Source organism: Rhipicephalus sanguineus, chromosome 10, assembly GCF_013339695.2.
Source record: "Rhipicephalus sanguineus isolate Rsan-2018 chromosome 10, BIME_Rsan_1.4, whole genome shotgun sequence".
NCBI classification, from domain to species: domain Eukaryota; kingdom Metazoa; phylum Arthropoda; class Arachnida; order Ixodida; family Ixodidae; genus Rhipicephalus; species Rhipicephalus sanguineus.
The window spans coordinates 47,576,975-47,592,833 of record NC_051185.1 but is presented as its reverse complement, the minus strand read 5'-3'; the positions used below and the strand labels follow the sequence as shown (position 1 = coordinate 47,592,833).

The 15,859-nt window shown below is 46.6% G+C and overlaps 1 protein-coding gene across 1 annotated transcript in view; it reads left to right on the top strand.

The window, feature by feature from the left end:
- The window catches only part of LOC119406372 (uncharacterized), a 33,420-nt gene extending 20,837 nt beyond the window's left edge, over positions 1–12,583 (top strand). The window contains 5 exon segments of the mRNA XM_037673113.2: positions 4,650–4,746; positions 4,944–4,957; positions 6,181–6,990; positions 10,093–10,194; positions 12,421–12,583. Coding sequence (XP_037529041.1) covers positions 4,650–4,746; positions 4,944–4,957; positions 6,181–6,990; positions 10,093–10,194; positions 12,421–12,570 — 1,173 coding nt within the window. The 3' untranslated portion in view covers positions 12,571–12,583.
- Positions 12,584–15,859: the final 3,276 nt, after the last annotated feature.

The following is a 15,859-nucleotide window of genomic DNA, read 5'->3' as shown; positions in this document are numbered from 1 at the left end:
AGCACTTTTGTTGAAAACTTGTGTCAGCCAACATTAGCGAAACTCTAAAGAATAATCGGACTGCAGTAAAAATGAGGCAAAGATTGTTTTGCTTGCAGTCATTTCCTTCATACTTCATGTACTAAGGTGCCTTTTTCTGTTGTGTTTCTTTCCTTGATATCAGTATGCCAAATTAATCGTTTCGGGTCAAATGGCGCATGTTTGAATACCAAGTTGTTTTTCGCATTTGAAAACGTCGTAATGAGTTGTTGCCACCTCACCACACTTATTACGCTTATGTAAGATATCTGAAAAAAAAAAAAAAAAACCATTGGTCCCTTCCTTGTATCTCAAACCGTAGGGGCTCAGTCTATATTACATACCTGCCAAGTCTCCCGGATTACCCGGGAGACTCCCGGATTTGGAACCGTTCTCCCAGTTGTACGGGTCATAGGAAAATCTCCCGAAAATCCAGTTTTGCCCCGCGCGTCCAGTGCTTTGTCTGGTCACATGAGCAAAGTTGTCTGGCCACATGTGTTAGCCAGCCGGTCTAAGAACTGGCTAACCTCCCTGTCTTTCCGCTTGTTTCTTCCTTCCTTCAGCAGTTAATATTTCGTAGATGATGCGTTTGTGTGCACACAAAATCTTGCCCGATGAAAACACTGGTAAGCAAGCGACGACAGGCCTCGCACGCGGAGCGATGTTATTGCATGTGCCCTTTGCGCGACGGTGATGGCCGGGTCGCTATATCTCTGCTTCAACCACGTTCGCACCTATCGCTAGCGTGCTTTCACTCGCACGTGAAACAGACGATGCGTAGGCGATGTTATCGGTTTGGACGCTGTACAGATCAGCGGCGACCGCAAAATCCCGCTGACAGTGTCCATATAATTGCTATCGCTGTACCTCCCCCCCTTCGCGGTCGGCATATTTCAGCATCGCAAGAAATTGCGATGCTGAAAAAACGTTTGCAGGAAACTAACCTTCATATTATTAGATTTTCTTACGGCCGACGAGAATGAGCAGATCGTTTCGTTGCTCCGGCTACTGCTTATGACTAACGCCATGTTTACGTTCGCCGTTCTTAATATATGCGGTATGGGACAGCATCGGCACTCATCAGAAAACACTCTTTCATGTCATGCCGGAACGAGACAGTTTTCGCGCCGTGTGCTTACAGGCACAGACAAACCCGCTTCGTGTACGAGCTTCAAAGCTGCATCGCGGCTACTCGCGCACGCCTGTGCTGCTGTTGACATTACCTTGTTTATTGCACTGCGATAACAATTACATGTTAGACAGGTAGCTCGTGCACGTCATTGATTCTCAGCGAACGGACCGATTGTGCTGCAGCATGTTGTTTGTAGTTTGTTTTCGATTGGTGGAGTTTAACAAGGTAGCGTTTGGCGGGAAGCTTAGCGCGCGTTTTGCTTCACTATGCGTATTTTTGAAGCATTTAATGTGGTATCACTGCCAGATTCAGACGGGTGGCCCGGATATCCTGACTGCCCCTCACCCCTTCCTTTTTTTTTTTTGGTTAATTCACCGCTGTGTGCTAGGAAATGTTAACATGTGCTTCAAGTGCGTGGCACTTTTCTTATGAAAGTGAAAGAAAATGATGTTCCGGGAAATGTGCTGCATTCGACCATGGGTGCGCTACTGCTCGTGGTTTCGCAGGCGTTCAGTCGGCGACGCAAAACTGCCTTGCCGCTTAGGCTTGACACTGTAAGGCACCAGTAGGCCCCAAAAGCGACGATGTGCACGTGGATATTCTTGGCGTATCGTGTTATATAGGAACACATGTCGGAAGGATATTCAATAAACACCAGCTGATCGGCATCTACTGCTTGGAGACACAACACTTTTCACGTTCACTTTTCACGTGCGTGAGATGCGCAAATATCTTACATTTTAATCATGCAGTAATTTTATACATAACATACGTCGGTGACTAATGCCGCGAAATATTTTTTAATTTAAAAAATAAAAACGAGTACCACGCCTTTAATTTAAAATTAGATGCACAATGCGTCAGCTCGACATAGGCTGTCCCTTACGAAATACGTTTTAAATTGGGTCTACAGCACTTTCTTTCCGTCATCGCTGTGCCTAGCCGTGTCGCGCGTTAACGCTTCTTCCCATCCATCCTATACTACATGCATGATATTCAGATAGCTAACAACGCTTTATTCGCTACATAGAAAACAGACAGACCAAATTTGTGACCTAGCGCGAAGTTTCATTCTCGACGACGCCAGGCCTACATGTGACTCACAGTGTCAAACTTGTATTTTCTTCTCGCTGTCAGGCAGTTCTTTACACGCAATAAACGTCAACTTAATAACTAGGAAATGCCGGTAACGTGTACAGGCCCTTACACACTCATCTGACGTTTTTGTGCCCCGATTGCCCACTATCAAAGCAGACACAAGCAAGAAGTTATAGCAGTGACAGCAATACGATTCGGCCACAAGCCTCCAACATGGCGCCGAATGGGTAGCTTCGTCAAACCTCCGACAGATGGCAGCAATTTTGCATAAGGTCTATTGCCCATCCTGTCTGTGCGTGCTTAAGCTATGAAGTGTCGAAGGAGTGCCGGCTATGCAAGAATGAACTGATAAGCGTCATTTTTAGCATTGTTGTTAGCAGTCTGGTGCAGCATAGCCTCAGCTGCTTTTGCGCCATAAAAGAACCAAATTAACATTGTTAGCACATAGATATTGTAATGCTTTCACTGTTGATACAGTGAGTTACTGCAGCCGCAGTTAAAATCTCGAAGCTGTATTTGCAGACTGTGTGGATGGCTGTATTTATCATGTTGCCGTCAAGCCACCTGCTCTACCACAGCTTGAACCTGAACAAAAGGTTACGAAAAACAAAACTGTGCATCCCCCCCCCCCCCCCCCCCCCCAATACCACTTGGATTTGAATGTATCTTCCTTTACCAATGTCCATTTGGCAAGTGGATTCACGACCCACTGCACTACGGCACACTTTTGACTCTGTAACTTGTATAGACTGTGACGCGTCACACGGTAGATTCTGAGACTGTGCACGTATTCTCAAAAGTCACGACCATGAATGTTGTAACGACAATGTTATGAGTATTGCCAATAAACGTCTTGTTCTTGAGAAAAGGCGGGTCTTACGTGTAAGTAGCTAAAGCTGTTGTAATAAGTGAGTTCAGAGCCGGAGCGATTGCTGAAGTCTGCAGACTTGTTTTACTCTTCCGTTCCATTCAGTTCGCATAATTTTTTTCATTTTTGCTAGAGTAACATTTACAACCTCAGTTCTTTCACTACAAAAAAAGGGATCACTTGACAGCGCACTGTTCTGCCTGGCCTTGGAATATTCATGTGTGCTGTGTTGAATGTTATGGCACTAACTTCTTGCGACATTATATTCCTTGCTCGGTGAATTCCTATCCGCCTCTCGTCAACCGAAAGTTGAGATTTCTGGTTGTGTACGAAAAACCCTGAAGCTCATATAAAAAGAAAGTAATGGGTCATGTTAAGAGTTCTATTGGATGCATATGATATCAGAGCATAAAGGTACAAACACACTGGCGGCGCAGCACTCTCACCACTTGCTCGACGCTGCTTATCTCTCTTTCTCCCACGGAGCTTCAAAGTTTTTCTCCCTCCGACCCAATTGCTTGGGGACCTATTTTCACCACTGCCGCCGGCTGCTGCGCAAGCAAACCACTAATTAGCACCTGCTTTTTCTCTAAAAGGGTGTAAACTTGAGCTTGCTGGCTTGGCTTCATAACAGGGAACAGCGCAGATACACAAGACAAGAGAGACTGAGAGAGCTTGACGCTGGCTAACAACATGAGTGTTTATTTTGTATGTGCACAAATATATGTGCTTCTTGGGTTAGCCAGCGTCAAGTCCTGTCAGTCTCATGTATCTGTGCTGTTCCCTGCAATGATGCTTTTTCCCCTCTTCCTTCTTACACGGGCTGTCGTCATAGCAACCAGACACTGTTCTCCTCACTCGTGCCACCCCTCTCCGTCTTTCAGGGAGAAATCATGAGCCAGCAGCAAGCCGGTGGGCGTGCGCGCCCCGACATGTCTGCTTGTGTCTCATGACTCTCGCGTCGGCAATGTGGAGAAAATGCTGCTGCTTGCCGCGCGGAGGTGCCGACGGGCGGGACACCGCCCCGGCATGCTTTCCGCCAGTGTGCACGTACCATAAGTTTACTTAAGATAAGGGCCATATAACTCTCAGGATAATTATTGAAAATTAATTTAATGTGTTCATTTAAACCCCAGACGGCTTTCTCGTGAGCACCTGCGATCGTTGCAGCACATAGCAGAGCAAATCTCAACCATGCACTTCTATGTGGCCTCTACACTTCTTTCTACGTGGCCTGTGCGCCTCCTTCTATGTGGCCTCTGAATCAAATCCAACAACATGCCTTCACGCTGGCGGTGTCGATTGTGGAGACCACACAGAGGGAAGCGCAGCTGTAAAGACCTAATTTAATGCTAGGAATACAGGGAAGCTATGGAAGTCGGCGGCCAAAAGTCAACGTATAGTGTACCCAAGTCAACCAAAACTTCACCAAATGCTACGGGCTAGTGCACATAGCGCTTAGACACTTCTATAGAACGTTGGAGTTGCCTAGGGTCACCGAAATCTTTTTTTCTTTGCTCGTCACTTTTTCAGGGTGGGGAACCCGACATATCCACAGTGGCCAAGATGGTTCTGAATGACTGGCAAAGAGGAAAACTGCCTTACTTTGTCAAGCCACCCTGGTGGAGAGGTAAGGAGTAACATCACAGCTATATTTTGCTCACAAGAAGCATTGCATGTGCAGGCAGCCATCAGACATCTCTTTAATAAGTGCAACAGGATCCTGTGGCAACAAGGTAGCAGCGTGCCTGGAACACCTAGGCACACTGCTGCCACATTTACGGCTTTCATGCGAAACATTGTGAAACCCACTAATGTTCTGTGCAGCTCGATCTCTGCTGGTGACTACAATTTCGCGAGTCATCAGCAGAGACCGATCGCGTAGTTTCTTCACGAGTGCCTCAAGCTTCGGAAGGCATCCAGACTTTAGCCAGAGAAACCCTCAGCACTGGGCATGACATGGTAAAATTTGGTCACCCTGCAGTCGCCACTGTTGCACCACACATTCAGAAACTCCAAATTTACATCCCGCCATGCAGTTCATTTTTTCGGCGTGGAATATGCACTGGTAGCCCTCTTAATTGCTGCAGTGAAGAAGCGCCGAAATTTTTTTGGGGGCCGAGAGCACTCATGATAGTGAAGAACGACGATCAAGCACAACGGTGTCACACCAACCATCCTGGTCATCAGTGAATCTATGCACAGCTTATCGATCTACGTTCGCTTCCACATGATAGATAACAATACTTAGGTCAGTGGCTCCAGCGGCTCCGGCACACTAGCACCCAAAAGTGTGTACGACGCATGTGGGGAGAGTAGAAGGCAGGAAAGCGGAGATGTTGAGGGAGGGTTGGGTTGGCGCAGGGCACCTTTTGATTCTCACCCACTTGCCAAACGCAGCCATTAAAAAAAAAGAAGAAGAAGCATGTCAAAAAGAGAAGCTCTTCCATCAACTACCGGCGCCCCTGAAACAAATCGCCGCTGAGCCACTGTTCACCATAAGCAGCAAATTCTACTGCTGATTGGAACAGTGGCTCGTCTATCAACGACTGACACTTTAAAACTAGTGTGCACGCGACTCTTATGGAAATGTCGATCATTGATTGAAGAGCTGCTTTGCCAGTCAACGGTGGCACTCCTGACGGTGAACAGTGGCTTGGAAAAAGACAGAAAACGAGAAAAAGCTTTTTCTTGCTCTCGCTTTTTTTTTTCCTCAGAAAGCAAATGGCCAGAAAGCAAATGTAATGTTGTAACAATGCTACAGCGACCCTGATTTCTCGTTTGCCCTGCTGTTACTGGTGGTACTAGTTTTGGTTTTGATTGTACGTCACCCCCCCCCCCAACTTTGACTTTCAAATTTAGATAAAACTGATAAACCTACAATCTTGTAAATATGGTAAATTCAACAAGAGAATGTGGATGAAAAATTGATATGACGTAAGTTTACATGCCTTTTGGTGCGACCCTTGCGAAACAAATAGATGAGTTGGCAAGCTAGGTCCATGCTCGCAGCATCTTGTGGCTCATGCTTCGCAGTGCCTTTACAGAACCCTAATTCTTGCAGGAGTCTACCGGAACGCAAGAGAATGCAGAGCCCTCTGGCGACATCGCCATAGCTGCGAAGGTGCGCCAAGACCTTGACGAAATCCGGGTGGGTCCGCAGTTTGTGGCCGAGGACCTTCAGGCACCGCGAGGGGTCAAGGCGACTCCAGGGGCATACGCCAAGTCCGAGGCAAAGGATAAGACACCCTCTGAAAGTTCATCCGTCGAAGTTGAGAAGTCCGCAGTGGAGGAACACGAAGGGCAGGACTCTAAGTCAGATCTGGGCCCCGGTGGCGTTTTTGTTGAATCTGAGTCTTCGCCAGATGTTTCTCAAGATGAACAGAAAGGAGATGCCTCCGAAGGTTTGCCAGCTACCACGAAGCCGGGAAATGAAGAGAAGGTTCCAAAAACCGCTGTCGAAGAGGTTGCGAGCAGTATACCTGCCGAAGCAGAGGTGCGTTCAACTGCGGAGAACGAGGCTGAGGAGCCGAATGACTCCTCCAGTGTTCCCAAAGAGGAACAAGCACCGAGTGCAGCTGAGAAGGACTCCAAAGCATCGCAAGGTGACGCCGTCGACGTTCCCGTCAACAGACCACCAGCCAAGAAGCGGAAAAAGTCAGGCGCAGATTCGCAGCACGTAGAACTCTGTGACCTCATTGGAAAAAAGATGGCCCAGAGCCCCTGGGCCCAGTTCCTGCCAAAGAAGAAACCGAAAACCGAGAGCAATGCCCCGAGCGTCGACAAAGCTCCGGCGGCTCCGCCGGCACCCGTGAATTTCGAAGCGGAAGACTCTTCTGACGAGGATGAAAAGCGGGAGAGAGCAACCTCCCTGGTAGGTGCAATTGCGGGGATCTTGTCTGTAAATGAGCTTAGAAACTTTTTTTTTGTAAGAGCAGCAGTTCTCTTCCATGAATGTTTCATTTTGGGTTTTCATTTAGATGACTTACGAAGTAGCACTGAGCAGGGACAGTACCACACATCAGATGGGCCAGGAGCTCTCGTTCTGTGAAAGCAACATTTCCATTCCTCCTAAAAATGGACAGTAAGACAAAAAATGTTTCACAAAGCTTACTATGCGACTGATCAGGGTCAGTCATTTTCATTATGCGAAACTGACAAAGTACAATTGGTGTCACTGGAGTCAGACAGATCACCTACACTGCATTTTGGTTTGAATCATATAAGCTAAAGAGAAAAGAGATTTTTGTTGTTCTAGTAAATTACAATTTCACAAGACTGAAAGCACCACTCTTACCGCAAGCAGATGCTTGGTAAGCAAAGAAATGCTCAAAAAATTTTGGGGACTCTTGAGCTTTGCCTTCGAGAGTAGAACGCTGTAGCGTAATCGGGCCCCACTGGCATCACCTTCTCGATCGCTAGCTTGGCCTGGCTTCGCTTCTCGGTGGACAACTCAGCCGGGCCGCAAGGCGAAATACGTCTGGGCGCGTAACATAGGCCCTTTGAAACTATCCTAGAATGTCTACTGCAAGTGCATTTGCGAATTCCTCACGTCATAATGCTCCATTTTACAAGTTTGCAAAGTACCCACTACGCGTCCGTAAGGCAGCACGTGCACCTGCGCATCTGCCTACTTTGTTGATGCTGTTGCTGATGATCATGAATAATTATGCCTGAGTGCTTTGTAATGGGTGGGCCAGCCACTCATTATTAGAGAAGCGAGTTGGGCTAGTTGGTGCACATTAACTGCAGACATATCTACTAGCGCGAAAAACACACAAAGGACAAGTGTACCGTCGCTGGCCCTCAGCAACAAAGAGTGCGCATACTTAGAACGTAATCTGCGCATAGAACCATTGGACTAGTTATGAAGCGATTCATTAACTTACGGCATGTGAAGGAAAAAAGCTGTGACCTTTATGGGGGGCGTTTTTTTAATGTTTTCTTCCGTGTGGCGCAGCCTCCTGCGCAGCCTGTGATTTCCTGTTTCTTGTGGAAGTAAATGATCAGTTGAAGTTTAGCGCTGCATCCTGCCCATACAAAAATATATGTAGACAGTCTATAGATTGCCTAAAAATGGGTTTAGACTGTCTATAAACTGTCTAAACCTATTTTCGTAAGGGTGTCTGCCGTCTTTTACGTCGTCCTTTGTGTGTTTTTCGCGCTAGTAGATATGTCCGCAGCCACTCATTGGGCAACTCAGATGCTTTGGTGCCTGGTGAAATTGTGTGCTACTGCCATGCAATATTACATGTGTTAATGACACTTCTCGCACTACACAACATTCATACAGTTTTTTTTTCCAAAGTAATTTCAAGCATGGGTGTGGCTCTGTGGTAGAACACTTCCTTGCCAAGTACAAGGCCCGGGTTCAATTCCGACTCGACCTGAAGATTTTTTAATTCTATATTAATTTGCATATGTTTCAATTTCTTGGTCACGGACAACGCCGATTTTTCGCTCACCACCAGCGATACCGACACCAGAATATCTGTGAAATGGGCTAACGCTATCGCATTAAAAAGAAAATACATGTGGTGACACCACCCTGAAATTTCCACACCAGCTTGCTGGGACATCATAGATTTTGACGGCATCTGCTAGAGCCTACATAATCATTCACTGATAAGATTTGTGGACATTGTATTTTGATGGACCCAGAGTTGTAACATCGCAAGTTTCAAAAAATTTCTTTGAACCAATATGGCAAAAACCTACGAAAAGACCTCGAAATCCGTGACGTCGCATCGACGTTCATGTGCAGATGTTTCGGTGCGAAATTCAGAAATGAAACTTTGGCCTTTATGTCCTCTTTCAATAATTGTCCTATGATTGCAAATGCAATAACCATAGAGTTCTGAAACAATAATTTATCTGTCTAAGCTGACCTAATGTTTCACTTCTGCGTTCCTTTAACTGTAAAAGTTCGCCGGCTTGACCATTTTATCATGGTACCCTTGTGCCTGTTTAAAGTTCCTGGACCGCTAATGTATGCGCTTGCCAGGGCACATTAGGGACACTGAAAAGTGTAAGTGTTCATTCAGTGTACACTCAAACCTCATTATAACAAAGTTGCATGTGATACGAAAATAAGTTTGTTATATCCGAAAATTCGTTATAAATGTATATTTGTAACACTCTATATATGACAAGACTGTTCTTCATTGACTTCGTTATAACCGATAATTCGTTATATCCGTGTTCGTTATATCGAGGCTTGAGTGTAATTCATTATAATGGAGGCCCTCTTTACTTGTACAGAAACTTCAGGAAGCAGTGGAAGTGAGAGAGCTAATAGGTGTTTAATATGCTGTTGGTGCTCATAACGAAAATTAGGTTAAATTGTGTTTTCAGTTCACTGATGTATGCTATTGTGTTTCTCTATTGCCATATTTTATTACATGTTGAAATTATGCCCCGTTCGAGAGATCAGTCAAAATTAGTTTTCCATATGCTGGTTCTATCCAGCCGTTCTTCCATTTAAATGGGTAGGCAGTTATTTATGAGGCACAAGCGGAGCTGTCACAGTCAAACCCGCAAATATATCGAACAAACATATAATGAATTCTTGTGTATCTCGAACAGGTGTAAAATCCCCTTCAAGTATCTTCAATATATGAAATACTTTATATATATAGAATTTCCTGGAAGGCTTTTGTTATCCCCTTCATATTCAATATATCCAGATTCGACTATTATTTTAGAACATCATTACTTGTATGTATGTAACGTATTTTGCCACATGTATTACCGTATTTTAAATGCATTAGTCCAGTTGCTCATGCAGCAGTTAATTATTGGACTTCATTTTAGCCAAAATACTAATGTTCTTTGTACAGCATTATTCAGTCCCAATGACTGATGAGACATGCCACGTTACCAGTGCTGTTGTCATCCGTGGCCCTTGTGCCATACGCCATAACCATTGTGTTCATGGAGCCATAATTTATGTCTTCTTCTTATCACTTCTGAACAGGTAACCAGCAGTGGCACGTTTGTTGTGAGCTCGATGGCCAAGCGGAGAAAACCTGTACGAGAGGACGACGACACGCCTGCTAGGAGACTTACCGGAAAAGAGGTATGTACAGTCATGCTCAGTATGACTTGCAACGCAAGAGCGCATGGCCTCATAAATTGAAAGATTGCGCATGGCTTCAACATGTTCTCAGTTCGACAACTAAGCGATATTTTCTTCTTTGGGATCATCCCCAAGTGAGAGAACAGCGTTTAGCTATGGTCATAGGGATGGGTGAATATTCGGGCGCTTCGAATATTCGAACGAATATTGCGGTATTCGAATTCACTTCGACACGAATTTAGATTATTCGAAACTTTGAAGTATTCGAAATGAATTAATATGTGTATGTTCAAGCACATATAACCCCCTGTAAATCAAGGTGGACGATTGGGCGAGTTGGTGATTCATGATCGACGTATGTAACTGCGCGGTAGTAAACACGGACGACAAGAAGATACAAGGACAACCACCTGTAAAGGTGGTTTCACGGCAGCATGGGCGTGCTATGCCATGAAACCACCCTGCAGGAGAAATCCGCACTGTCACGAAGTCGCATTTCAAGGATAAATGTATATATTACCTTCACCTCAAATAATTATTATTTAAGTTTAAAAGCGTGTTGTGCACATGCACTAAGCGTAGTAATTTTTGAAGTGTGACATATTGTACCAATTATAACTTGCACCCTACTGCCATACAAATCTTGCTACTATTCAAAGTTGCTTCTACTTCACTTCGAACCTAAAAAAAGTAACATTTGCACATGCCTAGTTATAATTCTTACAGATATTGTGCAAGTTAGGTCATGACAAAGATGCTAATTTTTCTTAGTAATATGTGACATATAATATTCAAACTATTCAATTCTAAATTATTCGACCAAATTACTATTTGCTTTGAACTTCACCCGTACTTTTCGCCGATCCCTACTTATGGAAATAAGGGCTAGTGGAAGCCATGCACAGTCATTGAACTCGTGAGGCCACACACTCCCGTGTTGCAAGTCATATTATAATAAATTTTGGGGTTTGATGTCCCAAAACCATGATATGATTATCAGGGCCGCCGTCCATAGTGGAGGGCTCTGGCAATTTCGACCACCTTGGGTTCTTTAACGTGCAGCTAAATCTAAGCACACAAGCCTAAAGCATTTTCACCTCCATCATAAATGCGGCCACCACGGCCAGGATTTAATCTCGGGACCTTCGGGGTCAGCAGTCTAGCACCATAACCACTGGACCACTGTGGCGGGTGCAAGTCATATTGAGCGCAACTTTACATGTCAAGCTGGAAAAACTGAGCCTTGAATGAATATGGATGTAACAATTATTGATTTATCAGTTATAATGAACTAAATGAGAAATGTTGTTGGCATTGACACATTGTTACAAATGTATGTCTGTAACAAATTTCTATATATAACGAAGCCGTTTCTTTTTTTATCAGACAAAACTTCATAAGTAAGTATTAAAGGAGTACTGACACGATTTTGAAGTGCAGCAAAACGGACGTTTTTGGTTTCCTTGGCATGTAGTGTTAACGCTCTCCCCACACCGTATCCGGGAAACACGTATAAATATTTAAGTTTGATTTTAAAGTTTTCATGTCCCAGCATCTGCAAGGCAGCTTCACCGCATGGAAAGCCCTATGACGTTTCAAGTCAGCTCACTTGGTTTGCGAAATCTGGGTTCTGCATGCAGCCTAAATCACAGAAATCGCTGTCGGAGGCACTGGACGACAGTTCACTCATCATGAACCACGTTCGACTGACAGCAAAGGACAGCAGGTGCATATTTCGTGGGTTGCAGTCTGCCCGTGACGTCACGGGCCGACTTGACACGTCACTATGAAGCCGCCCTCTCGAAACCGAAACTGCTGGTTGAAAGAAGCGGTATTAAAAATATATGCAATGCATCCCCAAGCACCACGACACTCTTTTTAGGGTTCTCGACACCCGTGCTTTCATTTAGAGCAACAACCCGAAAAATTTTAAAATTCATGTCAGTACTCCTTTAACAGTGCAAACCAGATTAGGAAGCAGAACAAACAGTGGCAAAGAGTGCTGACCCATACCAACTTGCCCAAAACTTCAACTCTCTTTCGTGAAATTTCATTATAATAAAGTTTTGCCGTATATGTCCCCTGTGCTTAAGTTGATAACATTGGCACTTCGTCATTTCGAGATTTTACCATAGTACTGAAATTCTGCATTATATGCAAGCTGCATTGAAACGAGGATAGGGAGCTAATCCTGCAATTTCGCATTCGGTGTTCTCACATTTGCAGAAGCGACGAAAGATGGAGGCGAAGAAGGTGCGAAAGGTGGGCCACCACTTCTACGACTACGCCAACGTGAAGAACCGCAACAGGGCCAAGGCGCGCAAGAACCGAGAAAACCAGAAGCTTCTGTCTAGAGGAAAAATAAAGGCCCTGTGATAATTGTACAAAATTGTTACGATGCTGCCTTTTTCACCACTGAGAGAAACGCCTAAGCCAGCAGCGGACTGGCACACTACATTTTGCCACACCTGGCACCTTGGTGTGTTTTGAAAATAAATGGTTTGTGCGGGCACCTCTGACAGTAGGCACCTTTGATGAGTGCCTTTGACTGCAAGGGAGCCGAGCCGGACTTCATCTGTACATTGAGAGGGAGGCACACAACCACAGTGGTCAAGGGGTTAGAGCATCCGCCTCCGATGTGAGAGGTATCGGGTTCGATTCCCAGTGCCACTGAGCATCCCACCGGTTTTGGAAATGGGGAGAGTGGTACACTGGCCTGGCGCTCAGTGTTGCGGGTTCTCATTCCTCGAGAAGATAGCGTCTCCTCAATCGGTTACTTCACTCCTGTTTTCCCTCCCTGAAGCGTCGCTGAGCCGTGCTCCTAGTGGGCTTCAGAAAAAGTCACATGGTCCCCTATGCATTCACCTAAAATGACTTGAAGGCGCAAGCCATCTTTTAAGAGGGGAGCTTTTAAAAGCCGAAGAAAAATCCCTGGGGATCGTCGTCCGCACTTTCTAGACCGGTTGCGAAACCGAAGCCTGGCGAGATGGAGAGCATGGAAAAAAGCCAAGTGGGTGAGAGCGAATGCTAGTTGAGCCTGGTAGGGAAAGAGCAGCGACGTTGAGAGGGTGAAGCTGGGTATAGAGGAGGGAGCTGTGGCGGGAGCAGAGAGGAGGAAAGAGCAGGAACGCTATTGGTTGTGCCGGCTAAAGGAGTCGACCAATGGTAGCGTGCGCTCGAGCATAGGTGGTGCTGGTGAAAGGAGCAAGGGCGCGCGGAGCGTAGGCTAAAGCGGAGGAAAGGCGCGCTGGTGCCGCCAGCTCCACTTCTTAATCGACGTCCACGACGTTGGTGAATCGAAGCTACGCATTTTCTTCTCAGTCGTTTGTATTGATACCCCCCCCCCCCCCTTAAGCTCTCTGCACCCCATGTGGTTTGCAGTGCCTCCAGGATCGGCCCGCCTTTCACCAAGCGACGATGTCATGTGATCACGGTAAGTTGTGTGACGTCATGATCACGTCGTATTGACGTCACAAATAATATCGGCAATCTGGCGTCATTGTGACGTCATCAAATGATGATTATCAGCATAATTTTGCATTGACACCGACGGTCAGTTTTCGTGTTTGGTGAGGAATCTAAGACCTTAATAAGCGTCTTTCCTCAAACCACTACTATAAACCTGTGCTAGTTGCTAAATCATGCGGCCGGATGGGGAGCAAGCGTCCCCCCCCCCCCCCCCCCCCCCCGTGCGCACGCCTATGATCATCACTACTACTGAAATACAAAAAAGACGCGTAACCATCAAGGAAGATCTTTTCTGCCTCGAGTTCTTCCTTGATGACTATACGCGTCTTTTATGCATTGCAGTAAGGATGTATCAACTTGCTCAACAACAAGTGTTTTACTGCGATCATCATTATCGTTAGTCAGAATCGTGTGAAGAAGAGGGTAAGTGACGAGCGCAGTGTCCCCCGCAGTGGGTGTGAGCCACAGTTGAAGGTGAACAAGAACAAGTGTGGGCCCTCTCAGTATAGTGGACGTCCTCCACTTGCCTGGCGAGTGCGGAGTCCAGCGACTGAAGAGGGGCAACCATGATGTCCATGTGAGTCTCCCACCTTCGCACTGAACTATGCTCTGCATGAATAGATAGGGCCGTACGATCTAGTCCGGCCTTATCTGCGCGTAGAGGCTGTTTCTTTGGAGAATACACGGCTCACTGTGTCCAAAAGGCACGAACAAAGCGTGAGACTAGTGTGTGGTTGAATTTTTTTTCAGGGGAGGGGGCACTTGCTGAAGGCCTTGATTGTTTGAGAAAAGCACATATTATCAATATTTATTTTCTCTAAAACACACCCACCCCATCAAAATGTCGGAGTACGGGGCGGGCTGCTAAACGCCCCTGGCTACGGGCCTGCAATGCACAGTACGCACACAGTGACACAGGACCGTATGTCAATCTGTGTGCATAGAGGCGGCTTACGTACATCGTATAATCGGCTGTTGTCTTACATCCATACTGAAACGTTCCCTGTGCCATTCCATTTATTTCCGCAAGAGATTCACGGTACTACATGGCAGGGGCGTAGGCAGAAATTTTTTTCTGGGGGGGGGGGGGGGGGGAGGGTACCTTTATGATCTGAAACGGGGGCAGGGTAGGCATATGTGGTCGAGTGTCATATTGGGCTGTGTCACGGCCAGGCTAGACTGCACGCGCGCGCTCGCTTCTTACGGCCTTCGCATCGGGTGTAGTACATGCCTCTCGCCGCTGCTTTGAGGGGGGCGCTGCGACCCTGACCCTCCTAGACCCTCCTCCGCCGCTCCGTGCAGCGCGCGCAACGCCGGCACATGAGTTCGGGCCACGGTGTAAGATATATACTCTTTAGGTGAGGACACTCGCCAGACGCGATCGACCAGATAAAGTAACAACGCCGAGAGCCCGTCGGACCGCTGACGGCAGCGGGTATACCTACCGGCGGGAAGATGCAACGATGCAACTTCAACACAAAAACGCGTTCCCGTAGCCATCCCGTAGCAACTGGCGCTTCGCGGGAAATCTGAATTTCCTAGTCAGCGAACGCGGCTACGGCACGCCAGCAACTCAAGTTAGAAACGCATACCGCGTTTTTCACGAGCGAAAAACAAGACATGCAGCGGACGCCGGCGTTACCGCCTCGTGCATCGGTATGGTGGCGCCACCGCTCGGCTCCCCTGGTGACTAGCGAGGAGAAAGGAAGATGTGCCCTCTCCCAACCCCCCATAGGATCCCATGCATTTTGAATCAAGTTTGCGATTTCGTTGCGCAAAAACAAACTAGCGCCATCTCTCGACAATACGCCACACCGACGACGCAACACGTCCTCTTGCTTCCACCGACTGGCCATGCTCCAAGCTAACTCCTCTCTCCACTTTCTTTTATTTCTTTCGGTGGCCGTGAGAGCGCGCGCTGTGCACTGTGCTGTAGCGCACCCGACAAGACCGGCTGGGCTCGTCGCGTCTTCCTTGAACGTTGCAACGTTAATATTGTGTTAAGGCGGTGGCCACACGTCGGACGACGAGCCCTGATTTCGTTCAGCTGCCATCTCATCAACGGCAATGTTTCAGACGCCTCAGTTGTGTACTTTTGTCCGTTGGTTGCGGGACAAGATGGCCTCCTGCAAGACCGCGTTTTTCCAAGTCAGCTGTGTGTGTAGTTCTCGGCGTCGTAGCAGTTTGATGATTCGAG